Raw genomic sequence first — 16064 nt, forward strand, 5'->3', positions numbered from 1 at the left:
TTTTTTGTGTTCATGAGTATGTGTGGTTGTTTGCACATATGTGTGGATGTTTACACCCTTCCCAGAGACCGATATCTGGGAGGCTTTGGTCCCGGCTGTGTCTTGTCTATCATTACCGTGATAAAAGACCTGCAGTTGGGGGCCTCTTAAGAGCTTCCCTCTTTTTAGAAGTGCCAGGACCATTTCAGCTAAATTGTGGGCTGCCAAAAATGCCTGATGGGTATTCGTGTCTGCTCTTCAAACTATGTTTGAGAGCAATCTTTGTAAAGTTAGTGTCCAACCCAATGGAGGGCCAACGATTTTGTGTTTGTCAAACTGCTCATCCAAAAATAACGAAAAAAAAAAAGCATTATCTTATTTTATTGTTTTATCATTATCTATTTTATAAATGGATAGATGGACAAACTGATAGAAAGACAAACCGAAAGACAAATAAATAAACATTTATTTTCAGTTGGTCTGTGCATTTAAAAACTGGCATCTTTCCATGTGTTCACTGATTCTGTCTCTTTCACACCGGCTTTGTCACCCAAAAGATCCTGTATTCACACACAAATACACACACACACACACACACGTGAGGAACTCTCGTACACATTCTCACTCGGCTTCTCTTGTTGTTTCGACAAAATGTCTTGCTTTTTTTCTCTCTGTGTGTGACAGGGAATGACAGGCTATGTTTTTGACTGGTGATTTTCTGTAGCAATCGATGCCATATGGAGGTAGTGTGGAAAAAGAGAAACACAATTGCTTATCGACAGAGAAGTCAAAGTCTGAAAAAGACAAGCTGACAGCTGTCGGAGGAGAGAATGACACAAAGGGAGGAAAGGAGAAAAGGGACGAGAGAGAGAGAGAAAATAGAGATGCAGAGTTAGTCAGTGGCACAATACACATTAGTCTCTGGAAAAGGAGAGCAATATCTGTTAAAGTACTGAAATGATTGAATCCCTGTGTTAAAGTATGATTATTTTAGCTTTTTTGTGATATGGAGAGTATAATGGTATATTATTAACAGCATCTTCTAAGGTTGAAATTGCGAAAGAATGCTTTTTATGGTTTGTGACCCCGACAATAGATAGATCAATAGATTATTTTACTTTATTTCTAAATAGATATATACATAGATATGTGTCTCTTAATGTTTTCTCACCGTGAGCTTGGAGAAAGGACGTAGCTGTCACATAATGACACAAAGTTGGACTGACACTTTCTGCTAGGACCTTCTAGTGGCCTTCCAGCCACTGACCTATCTGATGTGCGTGTTGATAAATTAGATTTTGTTGTGTGTAACGCACACAATAACACTACACAGGGCTTCACCCATTTCAGCATGTGTTGTGAAGTAAAATCTCAAGACGCTGTGTCTTAAATAATATTGAGATATTAGGGGCTTTCTCACCGGAGGAACGTTTGGAATAGGAATAGTTCCTATTGGTGGAATTATCCGCTTTTTGGCATGTTTGCACCAGGAACAAGGAAAGATTTTAATTATAGGAACAACTTTTGGCGAGGACTACATTAACTAAGAGTTGGGTCTAACCCAACACAATAGGAACTATCAGTGACGTAAGTGTACGTTGATTGGCCGAACGCATGCCATATGGTACCAGAAACACTGGTACCTGCTATTTTAAAAAGCAGTGTAAACACACAGTTTATACTTACTCCACAAACATGGAACACAGTGGTGGATGGCATTTACCTGTTGCCTTTGTCTGCGCGTTGTGTTTTTTTACTCAGCCTCGAAGATAAGTAGCACTGCAAGTTGTCGTTGGAGATTTTGTCTCTTTCAATCACATAACTTATGTTTACATTCCATCTAAATGATCACAAATATCACTTTCGGCCGGCTTACGTCTACTGGCGGTGCGAATGCAACCAGGAAAATGGATCTATGGGAAAATGTAGTTCTCGTGGGACCACCCTGGTGGCTAGTTCCGATAAGAGCCCAGTGTGAAAGCGATATTATCTGAAATACCAGCACTAAATATGTAATTACTTGGAAATGTTTGTGATAACGCTTTAGTGTATTCTGGTCTTTGGTCATACTAATACTTTATACTGTACTGCAATTTTTCTTGCATAACAGTATCTATGTTTACAATTTTTCAACAAAACTGGTCAAGCCCAGTTTGTTTGCTCTCTTTCTCTTTTATTCTCCCTCTTTTCTGCCCTTTCTATTTCGAACTGACCTGTATAGTGTTCCCCCCTCTTTGTATGTGAAAACACCCTCCCAAATCCAATTTTCAGTTTGCTCTTCCCTCACCTCTTTCACATCTGCAGTCTGCGGACAAGTCCAGACCCCTGTACCTCTCACACACGCTTGCTCCATCAAACACAGAGGTGCACGAAGACGGTTGACCCGCATGTCAGCCTTCAGAGCACTTATGATGTCCTTTAGCATCAGGATATGAATGAGAACTAAACAATGCTCTTGCACTGCAGAAAGCTAAGCTATGCCATCAGAAATATTTTAGCACATCATTACAATGCCAAATGATGATAGTTGTACGTGCGTGATAATTAAACTCATGCTGTTTCTTCAACCATGAGAGCCTCTGCAGTTTAATGGCCGAACTTCCCCCTGGTATGGTCAAAGGGAGTTGTCATCTCGCTCAGAGTCTTTTTTGTTTGTTTGTAATTGCCTTTGTTGTCATTTGTGATTATGCCTGTCAATGAAAGAGCAACTCTGGGATAAATATTTAGGCTTGACGGTGCAGACTAGGGAAGAATAGTAAATGAAAACAAATGCGCATTAACCTTGTATTGAATTGGGGGAAGGGGGAAACGAAGGACATTTACTATCTGAACACATGCTTTTAAGTTATAGCACATTATCAACCCACTATAATTAAGGTTAGTCAGAAAAATACCATTTCACAGTTGACAAACCTAAAAAAATTTGTCAGCTTGGAAAAGTGTTGTGTGCTACAAATCACCGAAAGCGCAGACCAACAACTTTCCCATTTTGCCCCGCGGCGCAGGTGTCTACAGACCTCATTTTCACTTGGTAGTCAATAGCCTGTGTAGCGTTTAATGCTTGAAAGGTTAACAGCATTGTCGTGTTGGAGGTGACAGGTCCTGGCTGCGGAGCCGTGAAACACGCCGGCCCCCTGGATGAGTGCTGTGCTGTGGTGCTGGGAGGGATCTGTCACTGGGAAAATGTCAGGGGATAATGAGTGATCACTGGGTGTTTCAATGGAAGGTCAAGCTCCCCCACCTTCATCTTTCGTCTGTTTGGACTCCTTGGGAAGGAGAAGAGCAAATGCTGTATTACTAGAGTACACCTGAAATGTCAGGGACCAAGGCTTTCTCCACACACACAGACTGTCTCGCCATTACCCCTGAGGCCCCTCATTTGCTGTGACAGATACACGCTTGTGAATACAGGCTTGTGTAAATCGTACACATGTTCTTACAGCTCTCTCTTTGTTTTTGTAGATGGCAGCGATTACAGCGAAGTTCTCCCGGACTCGTTTCCGTCTGCGCCGGCCGAACCATTGCCGGAATTCCAGAGCGAGCCAGAGGACGCCTTCATAGTGAAAAACAGACCTGTCAAACTTTCTTGCAAGGCTGCTCCAGCCACTCAAATATACTTCAAATGCAACGGAGAATGGGTGAACCAGAATGACCATGTGACCAAGGAGAGTCTGGACCCTATTACAGGTAAAGTTTGCCATATTGACCAAAAGATGTGGACACCTGGACACAAGACTTATATGTGTTGTTGAACATTTAATTTTACTACTATGGACATTAATATGGAGTTAGACATTTCAGTTCATCCCACAAGTGTTTAGTGGGGTTCAGGTCTTGACCTGCTGAAGTTTCTGTGTACTGTAGAATAGGAAAACCCCCTTTCCAGGCTGATTCCAGAAAGTTGGCAGTGCAGAATATAGAGTGCAACAGTCAAGTTCCGGAAATAAAAATTCCATTTTCTCCACAGAGGAAATGATTTTGAACGATAACTTTTAAAGTTATACAACATATATGTTGTTTCTATAAACAATCAAAATCTTTAGATCAATAGTTTTATAGTTATCTGTGGTTTTTAATCCAATTGTGTCATTCGCTATGCTTCAAAGGATTGTAGTTTTTTTCCTCTACAATTTCCCTTTTTTTGTCCGATTTTCAGGATTTAATTCTCTAGGATGTCATTGTATGCTGTAATGTTGTGATTTGTCTTTATTGACAGTACTAGAATAGTCAAAGTCATTTATTTAGAAGTGGTTGTCAACATACTGTGTACTTTATAGTCTACTTGCATGTCAGTAAACACGGCTATGGCCATAAGATCTGTGAGGGAAGCCTGAATCATAAAATTATGAAAACTGTTTCACCCTGTCTGCCCCCATCAAGCTTATTTTAATATTTTTTATACATTTTTATGATTTTATTTTCATGATTTTTTTAAAACGTTTTAAAAAAAGTTTATTTTATAAATGTTTATTCATTTTGTATTGATGTTATATTATTATTTTATAATAATATATTTTATTATTCATAGTTTTTATTATATATATAATTTTTTATAATTATATATGTGCCAAATGCATCAATGTAAATACAACTATTATTTTTAAATAAAAAGCACAGTGTGGGAGCTTGCAATTTCATGTTTAAAACTTGATTGATATATTATTTTCTTTTTCCCTGTCTTAGGTCTGGTAGTGAGAGAAGTAGACATCTCTGTCTCCCGGACGCAGGTAGAGGAGTTGTTTGGGCTGGAGGATTATTGGTGCCAGTGTGTTGCCTGGAGCTCGGCAGGCACCACAAAGAGCCGGCGGGCTTACGTCCGCATCGCCTGTGAGTTTGTGTTCAGCAGCTTATGTGATCTGTTGCTGTGACATGCCGTCTTAGAAGACAGCTCCTGAAGAGAAACCAAGAATTTTGACTATAGAACGCTCACTATTTTTGCTATTGCTACTTCAATCCAGGACACATATGAATAATACTTAGCTTATAATTTAAACAAATGGAAACACTTTTTTGTTGTTTGCTTTGCTTTAAAAAATATTTCTGTGTTTATCAGACCTAAGGAAGAACTTTGAGCAGGAGCCTCTTGGCAGGGAGGTGCGTCTGGAGCAGGAAGTCTTGTTGCAGTGTCGTCCACCAGAGGGCATCCCGCCTGCTGAGGTGCCATCTCGCCTTCCCATCCTTTCTGTTATTGTCTCAACCTCCATCTGGAGTTTTTTTCAGTTTGTTCAATGCAAAGTAACAAACAAACAAACAATGATTGATTGCTTGATGTTTACACTTTTCAGGCTTTGATAAAACTTTCAACCACACAGGATATTTTACACTTTTTGTATTCAGAGCATGGTGCTTTTTAATTTTCTATTCAAATGATTTTAAGTGCAGTTTTTGGTCCAGAAACACATCACTCTTCTACAAATGAATGGATACATTTTTTATAATGTCACAGGTGGACTGGCTGAAGAACGAAGATCTCATTGACCCGGCGCTGGATTCTAACTTTCTAATTACCATTGACCATGACCTAATCATCAAGCAGGCTCGACTCTCTGACACGGCTAACTACACCTGTGTGGCTCGCAATGTGGTCGCTAAGCGACGCAGCAGCACTGCCACACTCATCGTCTACGGTAACCACTTGACCAATCAGAATCCCTGCAGCCATCTGAATCACTGAAAGAATCTATCAAGGGGAAGAGTACTAGAATCACCCCTAGAATCACCCTCTGAAATACTTGATCCTTATTGGTCAGTTCCAGCATTCTACAGTCTATAATAATCGATAACTGTAAATTTGACCAGTGACCTACACTCTGCTACTTTGATGTCTTTTGTATTACTCTCTATTGTGTTATTTTTCTTCTCACATAATCAAAAAGTTCAACTATATACACTACCATTTAAAAGTTTGGGATCTGTAAGATAAAAGAAATATATTTTTTTATTCAGCAAGGATGCATTAAATTGATCAAAACAAAGTGACAGTAAAGACCAAGCTTTTGAAACACTAGTGTCCATAACAATATTTCAGCACAAAATCAATATTTCATTGATTACCACACAGGACAAAATACATTAATCTGGTCATTGTTGCAAAACAAACTCCTTCAGGATGTTTCAAGACCCTCTCTGCTTCAAATTGGGGTCCTGGTCGTTTATGTAATGATAATGTCTGACTGACTGTGCATTATCCCTCATATAATATGATATAATATGCAACTCTCTTGTACATCTTATCCTGCTGTACGGCTCAAAGTGGTTCCTTTTGCATTGCTGCTTCTTTTATAGTCCAGTTACTGTAGCTAAAAGGCTCCATTCTCCTCAGATCAAACTGCATGTCTCATGATATTTATATGTGTATCTGGTTTTCCTTCCTTAGTGAGTGGGGGTTGGTCATCCTGGACAGAGTGGTCAGAGTGCAATGCTCAGTGTGGGCGGGGCTGGCAGCGACGGACACGCAGCTGCACCAATCCAGCACCGCTCAATGGAGGAGCCTTCTGTGATGGCCCACCATTCCAAAGAGTCACCTGCACCACCCTCTGTCCAGGTGAAGACTGACATCTATCACAACTTCACATGACACACTTGTATAACCCCCCCACTAACAGATTCACACATGATCCACTGCGTAATCGCTGGTTTTGTATTTTCCTAGTGGATGGAGGCTGGACGGAGTGGGCCAAGTGGTCCGCGTGTGGGACGGAGTGCACGCACTGGCGCAGTCGTGAATGTCAAGCACCCCCACCGCGTAACGGAGGACGTCACTGCAGCGGCAGCATGATGGAGAGCAAGAACTGCACAGAGGGACTGTGTGCCCGCAGTAAGTCACATGACCCAGCATCATCAGTGACAAAAAGACAACTTTTTTGGAATGTGACTACCAATCTAATGAGTATGTAACAGATATGAACTTGGTCCTCACCTGGGTTATTATAGCTACCTAAAATTAAAACCTTAAATAAAAACATTTGTTAAATAAAATAAAATAAAATAAAATGTAAAAAAATTTCATTTCAGATAGTTGCTATGGCAACATTTTCCCTTTTTATTTAGTTTAACATGATGTACTAAAATAACTAAAACTGCAACAAAAAAAAAACACATAAAAAAAAATAATACTAAACTAAAACTTTAAATAAAATTAAAATGAAAACAGAATTAAAAAAAATATACACATATATATATATATATATATATATATATATATAATGGTATTTAAATGGTACTAAAATAATGTTGGTGCTCACATCCTCAGAAATGAGTTGGCACAGGGCTCCGGGTGAGCACAGATGGACAGGAGGGTAAACGGTGAGGTTTGGGCAGTCAGACAAAATGTACTTTAATACTAGCAAGTGAAGAAACACATCAGTCATGTGACGGTGAGCCAGATTCTTCTTGACAGTGGGTGCTCATCCCAGGGCTGGTTTTGGAAGAGCACAGCTGACAGCAATGAATACTCTCAGGAGAACATCAATAGTTTGCTCACACACTCACATATGCACACACTGCTCAGCCAGAACACAGTGCAGACTGGAAGTTTAAAGTTGGAGCACAACCCAGATTCCAGCATTAATAATGCAGCACACACGCACACACACACACACACACACACATTCACATTCATATACATATATATAATCTCCTCACAAATGATTCCTCTCATTCTGCAAATGAGTGCCTACCATCCCTCGAGAGCTGTAAGATATTTACTTTTGCTCTGCCCGCCATAAACCTTTGATTTCAATGTTTATGGTTTGATGTTTCATTTGCTTGTATTTGCATTTATTGATTATTTGTTCCATTTTCAGTTGCAGTCATCTCTGATCTATGCTCATAACTTTGCTCATCCATCCTTGTGTTCATTATTTTCTTTTTTCTTTGTTTTTTGCCTTTTTCCTAACAGATAAAAAGGTTTCTATTGAACATTCAAGCCATCGTAAGTTTTCATTTTAATAACAGTGTTTTTTTTGTGTTTTTTTTTACTTTTTTTTGCATCCACTTTTCACCCTCTCCGTCTGTGTGCCTGGCTACTTATGTGAAAGCAATGAAAAAGCGACTGGAAATATTAATCTAAAAGATGCAATATACTTTATGTGTGATGTGAGCGTGTTTGTGTGTGTACTGTTTCACTCTGTCATTTCTTTCCTGTTCATCTCTAGATACGCAGCACACTTGTCTTGCATGATAAAACAGAGCCATGTGAAATGAAGTGAAAATATGTGAATTGAGATTATGAAATAGTGGACAGCACCTCACAGTCTATGTTTAAATTATCTACAGACACCTTTTACAGCTTTATTTTATTATTATTATTATTATTATTGATTGATTGGTTGATTGGTTGATTGATTGATTGATTGATTGAATAAATAGTCCATTTTAAAATTATCTACAGGCATGAGACATTTTGTGCAGCTTTGGGAGTTGTTTTTTATGATTATATATTTATTTATTTTCTTATCTTTCTTACTAATTTTTATTTTATCAATTTTAATTGATTGTCAATTTAAATATAAAATAAATATAATTTTCACTAAAATTCACTAAAATTGTACATTAAGCTGTCACAATATTTTGGAACTGACATGGAGCACCTACTTCTGTTAACAGGCCAAGTGAACATAGTATTAGCCTGAGAGTTTTAAAATGACCAAATATCGTTTGATTTTATTGGCTTAGCTTCTATATAGGTTTATAATTTTTCTTGATTACCATTTAAATATCATTTTCAGGTGCAAGATGCTGTTGTCCTGTTCAGTATAGTATGCGGAATTATCCCATTTATAAACACACACACAGGAAAATGTGCATAAGCCTTCCAGGAAAATGATGTATAATACATATGCAGCCTTGGTTCAGAAATAGAGTGGTTTTTGAAGACATTGAAGTTAATGACCGTGCATCATACTGGCCCAGAGCGATCAATAGTATAGCTTACTGTTCAAGTGATGCTAATATTCTGAGACCAATGTGACATTCAGCACCAAAAAATAACGCACCTAATTCGGCTTGGTTCCATTTGCTGTAATAAGTTAAGATGGCTGTCAAATTCACTTCCGTCCCTTCACTTGAGCCCTTTTACCCACTCTCAGTCTTCACACGCATCTGCTCTCATTTTCTCTTCTCTATGTCTCTTGAGTGCAGTACCTACAATATGTGATCACCTCTATTTCTACTCTCCTCCTAAAGCCTTTTTATAGTATACCAAGGTATGTTGAGACAGGGATCAGGAGTCAGGGAAGAGAGTCCCACAGTGGACTTAGATCTACAGCACCCCCAACTGTTCAGACAAGTTCAAACTTTTAGACCATTTTTATTATCCTCAGACCACCCACAATCTATTTGCTGACCACAAAAATAGCAAGCATCACCAGTTACAATCTGATGATTGGCCGGTGCTGTGTAACTTCCTGGAAAAAAAAACGATATAAAGTATTGCATATCCACCTTATTTTGCAACGCAGAAATAAGCTGTTTTCTGTGAATGTGTGAGACTTCCAATACATTAGCCGCTTTAGACTTTAGTCAGGTTAGACACCATATCGAATTTAAAGCGGATGAAATGGAGGCTGTGAGGGATAGACTTACAGTCTTTACAATGTCAAGCACTGCATAAAGGTCCTAGATCACATTATTTCTATTATAACTCACAACTTTTAAAGTTTTTCTCTACTGAAAGTTTTTTTTTTTTTTTCGGAAAGATGTTTCGTCAGCTAGACAATCAGTATGTTGTTAAACAACAGCACAATCCATTAAACACACTCTACTTCTATCCCTCACAGCAACATTTTTATTCCTTTCATTAAATATGGCACTACCCTGATTAAGGTCTATAGGTAAATAACTAGAACAATAACAAAGTGCAGTAAATAGTTAAACTATTTGTGCTACAAACCAGTGTTTAAATTACGACTAATTAAGAAATACCAGTTTGCAATATCAAGCTGCATAATAAGCTGTTTGGTACAGCTAAAAACATTCAAGTTACAAACAGTCGCACCCGCACTTAAGTTAAAAATAAGGTGGCTAAACCTCTGTAAATGGTGCATAAAAACAAAACAAGGTCTCTTTACATGCTGTTCAGTGGGCATCTCTTGAATGGAACAAGCTGCAAGACTTTATGCTGATAGTTTAAAGTCTGGGTACTAAGCTCTTCTCCTTTTTCCAACCTATTTATTTTCCTTTGTTCACATTTTTGTGTTGCATAATGTATTTATTTACACCAGTGACATGTTTGTATGTATGAGTAAATCTGTACCTGTATGTGTCTCAGCTCTTGGCTCCGGTGCTGGTGTAATGGTGTACGCTGGGCTGGTGGGGGCTTTGCTGCTGAGCGTGATTCTCGTGCTGTGTGTGGGCATCCTGGTCTATCGCCGGAGCTGCCGCCATTTCCACGGTGAAATCACAGATTCGTCATCGGCCCTTACCGCAGCCTTCCACCCTGGCAACTACAAACCACCAAGACAGGGTGAGACATCCGTGTTTCCTCACTTTCTCTTTCTCACTTTTTTTAATGTTTCATTCTCACTCCTCTCCACCCCTTCAAGCCTATTATAAAATCTATTTTTTTCCCGATATATGTTACGTTTTAATCCTTTCTCCTGCTGTCACCTGCTCTCTCAAAAGTATTTAATCTGCTATAACTTGTTTATATGGCTCCTCTTTTAAATCCTCTACCCTTAAAACTCTCATTTCTTAGGCAAATCCTCTCTTGCAACTTTGCAGCTAGCCAGAAACATTTCCTTCTTTTCGCTTCTCTACTTTGTTAGATAATCCACACCTACTGCATCCGACAGCCCCTCCTGACCTCACAGCCAGTGCCGGAACCTTCCGCGGGCCGCTTTTCGCACTGCAGCAGGCCACCCTGGACTCTCAGCATAAGATCCCCATGACCACGTCTCCCCTGCTGGACCCACTTCCTAGCCTGAAGATTAAGGTGTACAACTCCTCTACCATGTCCTCCCTCGAGCTACCGCCAGGCCCGGGCTCTACTGACGGGGAGATCATGAGCCTGAAGACCATGGGCTCTGGACCTAAAGACTACCGTGGGCATACACTGCCCAGGGAGCCCAGTCACAGTGCCAGCGCCACACTGGGCTCCCTGGGCGGCCGTCTCACCATCCCTAATACGGGTAATAGGCTTTAAAGGAGCTGTATTTAACACTTTTATAGGTTTTTATTTCAATAATGTCCACCTCTGTAAGCCCTCATTCTTCCCTCGGGTCATTTTGACCCGAAACTAATTTTTTTAAAAATTAAAAAAAAATTGTGTTCATCAGAGGGGTCCAAGACCCTAGGACTTTTGTCGCACTTGAACCACAAATACACAAACAAATGTTGTAGTTGAAATTTAAAAAGTAACAAATGCTTTCCTCGTGGGTCAATTTGACCCCCTTAGGAATGAATGGAATGCGAGGAATGCTTCAGTACACATAGAAAAACCTAAAAATGCTCAAAATTCAAACTAAAAATGCTAAAACTTTACTTTTGTGTATCTGAATGCATACTGAAGGGAACTGACTTAAGGATCCAGCAGAACAGCTCATTTGCTCCAAATAGAGCTATAAGGCTATCTAGTGGCAAGAATCATGAAATATCATGTTATATTAATATCATGTTATATATACTTTATATATATATATATTTTTTTTTCACAAGAGGTCGGCAAAGACACCCAATGTAAGATATTTTGAGCTGAATTAAAAGTGTTATGCATGAAATTGTGAGTTATTTTTAATTTAAGTTGAAAGAATGTGAGGAATGTGCTTAAATTACTATTTATTTATTGATCAAATCTAGTATATAAAAAATAACCAAAAATCTCCCCAAAAATATTATCAAAATAAATAAATAAAGTTTTCTGGACCAAAAAAAAAAAAGTATCATTTTAGGGCTTCGGGTCATTTGGGAAAGATGTATTACAAAGTGCGAGGGAAGGATGAGGGTTAGTCAAGTCCTCTTGTGTTAGATACATTTGTTAGTTTGTTGTACCAAAAAAAAATTTTTTGCATGCCCACACCTGATCCAAGTAAAACAAAATCACTGCGGAGTTATATACTGTATATATAATGAATTTTTATATAACAAAATAAAAAATATTTAATTCAAATTTTAGCTCACATTACAGTGCAAAAATACTGCAATTATACGGTATACTGAAAGTATTTAATTAAAAATGTTTATTTTTTTAACCTCTGTTCCCCCTTCTCCCTGCCAGGGGTGAGTCTGTTGGTTCCACCAGGGACGATTCCTCAGGGCAAGTTCTACGAGATGTATCTCATTATAAACAAATGGGAGAAAACAACGTAAGTCAGCCACTTAAAACAGTTTCTCATTGCCCTGCCCCCATCCCACTGTCATTTCCCGACTTATAACACTTGCATTTATCTGTCACTTTGTGCAGTTGCAAACAGTTCAAAACATCTCGACAGTCCTTGCAAAGCAATATTGACTGCAGAAAAGCTTTGACCCCTGTGGCAGCATTTGAAAAAAAAAATAACATTTCAAAAATATGACACAGCAGAAAAACACAAACAAACAAATATGTCTTGAATGGTTGTCTGAGCTCTGACTTTTTTGCTGAGGCTCTCTCTTTTTTTATTCTTCTTTATTTATAATTTACTGTTTTTGTTTTATTGTCAAATATGAAATGTATGTATCTATTGCTGTGTCATCAAAGCTTTCAGACTGCAAGCTTTGTCTTCCTCTCACCGTTTGTAGGTGCCATACATTTTCTCAAAACCTATAAAAAAACATGTATTTTTTGGCACATTGGGGCTGAACCTTGGTGCTCATGTGGCCGACACAAGTTTGAATCTGGCATGGAGCATTTCTGTATCCCACTTCCCAATCTTTCCTTTCCACTATCATTATAAGTACAAGTGGCGAAAAGGATAAAAATAAGTGAAAAACAAACTATTTCTAATGTAATATTTATTACTCAAAATAAAGGAGGACAGAATTTGGGATGTTGTGCTTTTGATGTTGTACTTAATTTGAGTTGCATGGATGTCAGGCTGCTCACCTCTTGTTCTGTGTTTTGTGTCAGGTTGCCATCAGATGGTAGTCAGACGGTATTAAGTCCGGTGGTGAGCTGCGGACCCTCCGGCATGCTGCTGAGCAGACCTGTAATCCTCAGTCTGCCTCACTGTGCCCAGCTAGAGCCCCCAGACTGGACCCTCACCCTCAAAATGCAGAACCATCAAGGCTCCTGGGAGGTGAGCGTAATGTCTGAAAAATGAGAGCGGCTAGAGATCATTGGATAATGACAGAGAATCAGTGAAGGATGAGGTTGGATAATTGAAAGAGCAAGAGGAATAATGAGTGTTAATGGATGCCAGGTTAAATCAGGATAGTATATACTCTTGACAGACATCACATCATTAAACATACCCTCGGTTTCACGGACAAGGCTTAAGCACTAAAATGCACTAAAATGCAATGAGAGCAACTTGCTTTGCTTTCATTGTTTTGTCTCAAGATGCACACCAGTAATGTTTTTTTTATTTATTCTAAGGCATGTTTATAAAACCTACTTAAATGTCCTAGTTGAACTAAAGCCTGATCCTGACTTAATCTAAGGCCTGTCTGTGAAACCAGGGCTGAATCGGAAATCGCCCCCTATACCCTCAAATAGGGAGTTTTCTGAGGGGACTGCCATTTGTAGTGGTGTCCAAAACCATAGTGGACGTTATTGAGCGCACTTATTCAATCCCACATTGCACTGCAATAACGAGTGTAAAACCGATGTATGCTCAACGGCTGTCCGAATTCGCTCTCTTGTTTTTATTCACTTCTTCAAGTGAACAGTATTTGTGGAATAATAGTGAATGAGGGTTTAGGGGGCGATTTTGGATTCAGCCCAGGCCATAGTGTAACATTTTTATTTTCCTCCCATCCACTAGGAGGTGCTAACTGTGGGAGAGGAGAGTCTGTCGTCTCCCTGCTACCTACAGGTGGAGGAGCAAAGCTGTCATATTCTGATGGAGCAGCTGGGCACGTATGGTCTGGTGGGACAGTCGGCTCCCCCTCGGCCAGCCTGTAAGAGACTGCAGTTGGCCCTCTTCGCTCCTCGGGCCCCGTGCCTCTCCTTGGACTACAGCCTGAGGGTCTACTGTTTACAGGACACCCCACATGCCCTTAAGGTCAGTCTGCCTGCCCCACTTAATGGGCCTTCCCAAGTTTACTTTGCCAATAAAATGTTTAGATTGAAAATAAGTTTAAATCTTGTCTTTATCTTATTGCAGGAAGTATTAGAAGTTGAGCGAAGTCTGGGAGGGGTTTTACTAGAGGATCCCAAACCCCTCCTCTTTAAGGACAGTTACCACAACCTGCGGCTATCAATCCATGACATTCCTCATTCGCATTGGAGGAGTAAACTCCTGGCTAAATATCAGGTGAGAGATTTTGTATTGTTATTGGTTATATGGTTAGAATTTAGAATTTCTTCTTGTTTTGTTTGGTTTAAAGTATTAACTTGCTCCATCTGTGAAACGACTTCTATTTTTGTCACAAATCCCTCTTAGTTTTCAATCCCTCTTCTCCAAACACCTGTGGCCGGTTGAATAAACTGCTTAGACTAGTCTTAAAAAGTTAGTCTTTGAAAAAGTTAGTTACTTTGAAACGGACATGTATAACTGATTACCCCTTGGCTATATGCTAGTTGTTCAAACTAGTTCTTAAGACGGTCTTAAAGGGATAGTTCACCCAAAAATGAAAATGATGTCATCATTTACTCACCCTTATGTTGTTCAAAACCTGAGTTTCTTTCTTCTGTTGAACACAAAATAATATATTTTGATGAATGTTGGTAATCAAACAGTTGACGTTAGCCATTGACATAGAAAAAAAATACTATTGATATAAGTGGTTACCGTCAACTGTCTGGTCACCAACATCCTTCAAAATATCTTCCTTTGTGTTCAGCAGAAGAAAGAAACTGAGTAAATGATGAGTAAATGATGATATAATTTTGATTTTCGAGTGAACTATCCCTTTAAGTGGCCAAGTTTATGCAAGTGGCTGCTGGTTCCTGTCTGCATCTGATGCATCATAATTACATCAGATTACAGAACTGAAAGGAGTTGCAAATGGTATTTCATGTTAACTTTAATATTCAAATTAAAGAAATTAATACTTTTATTCAGCAATGATGCATTAACTTGACAAAAAATGACAGTAAATACATTTATAATGGTTCAAAAGCTTTCGATTTCAATGAAATGCTGTTTTTTAATCCTTTTCAACATTTGATAATAATAATAAATGTTTCTTGAAAACACAAAACAACATATTAGAATGATTTCTGAAGGATTATGTGACACTGAAGACTGGAGTAATGCTGCTGAAAATACAGCTTTGCCATCACAAGAATAAACTGCATTTTACTGTTAAAAAATATTTCACAATATTACTGTTTTTGCTGTATTTTGGATCAAGTAAATGCAGCCTTTGTGAGCAGAAGAGACTTTTATTAAAAACAAAAAAAAATCTTACCAATCTAAAATGAATGGCATATGTACAAAATTGTGTTGTAGTATTATTAAAATGTTACCCATTTGAGCATCGTCAGATCATGATGTTCCATCTCACTAAAAATTTGCCTCTTAATTGTGTGTGTGGTCTCAGGAAATCCCATTCTATCACATTTGGAGTGGGAGTCAGCGGCCGTTGCATTGCACCTTCAGTCTGGAGAGAGGAAGCCTGGTGGTTTCCCAGCTCACCTGCAAGATCTGTGTCAGACAGGTGGAGGGGGAGGGACAGATATTCCAGCTTAACACCGACATCCAAGAGGTACAGAAAACGGCAGGACCTATTCTGTCAAGTCACTAGTGAATGATTTGAAAACAAAATATAGTATCTGGCACTGACTTCTTTTCCTGTGTTTGTGCGTTTGCTCTTCAGACCTTGCCTCCCCACTCGCCATTGCCAGCAGGCGGTTCGTGTCTGCCTTCATCTCAAGTGGGCCCATATGCTTTCCGACTGCCCGTATCCATACGCCAGAAAATTTGTGCCAGTCTGGATGCCCCCAGCGCACGCGGTTGCGACTGGAGAATGCTGGCTCGCAGCCTGGGCTTTGACAGGTATTT

The 16064-nt window shown here is 39.1% G+C and overlaps 1 protein-coding gene across 3 annotated transcripts in view; it reads left to right on the forward strand.

Moving 5' to 3' along the window:
• Positions 1-16064, forward strand: part of unc5b (unc-5 netrin receptor B) — a 61007-nt gene that overhangs the window by 42660 nt on the left and 2283 nt on the right. Inside the window, exons 2-16 of one of the 3 annotated variants that reach the window (XM_084092465.1) lie at positions 3442-3666; positions 4663-4806; positions 5033-5136; positions 5426-5606; positions 6356-6523; positions 6632-6796; positions 7880-7912; positions 10250-10444; positions 10746-11108; positions 12194-12281; positions 13025-13193; positions 13881-14120; positions 14223-14372; positions 15604-15768; positions 15880-16058. In XM_084092465.1, coding sequence (XP_083948591.1) covers positions 3442-3666; positions 4663-4806; positions 5033-5136; positions 5426-5606; positions 6356-6523; positions 6632-6796; positions 7880-7912; positions 10250-10444; positions 10746-11108; positions 12194-12281; positions 13025-13193; positions 13881-14120; positions 14223-14372; positions 15604-15768; positions 15880-16058 — 2569 coding nt within the window. The remainder of the gene's footprint in view (positions 1-3441; positions 3667-4662; positions 4807-5032; positions 5137-5425; positions 5607-6355; positions 6524-6631; positions 6797-7879; positions 7913-10249; positions 10445-10745; positions 11109-12193; positions 12282-13024; positions 13194-13880; positions 14121-14222; positions 14373-15603; positions 15769-15879; positions 16059-16064) is intronic. The other 2 variants (XM_084092466.1, XM_084092467.1) reach the window with 2 other exon arrangements.

This window comes from Abramis brama (genome assembly GCF_963993115.1).
Source record: "Abramis brama genome assembly, chromosome: 19".
NCBI lineage: Eukaryota > Metazoa > Chordata > Actinopteri > Cypriniformes > Leuciscidae > Abramis > Abramis brama.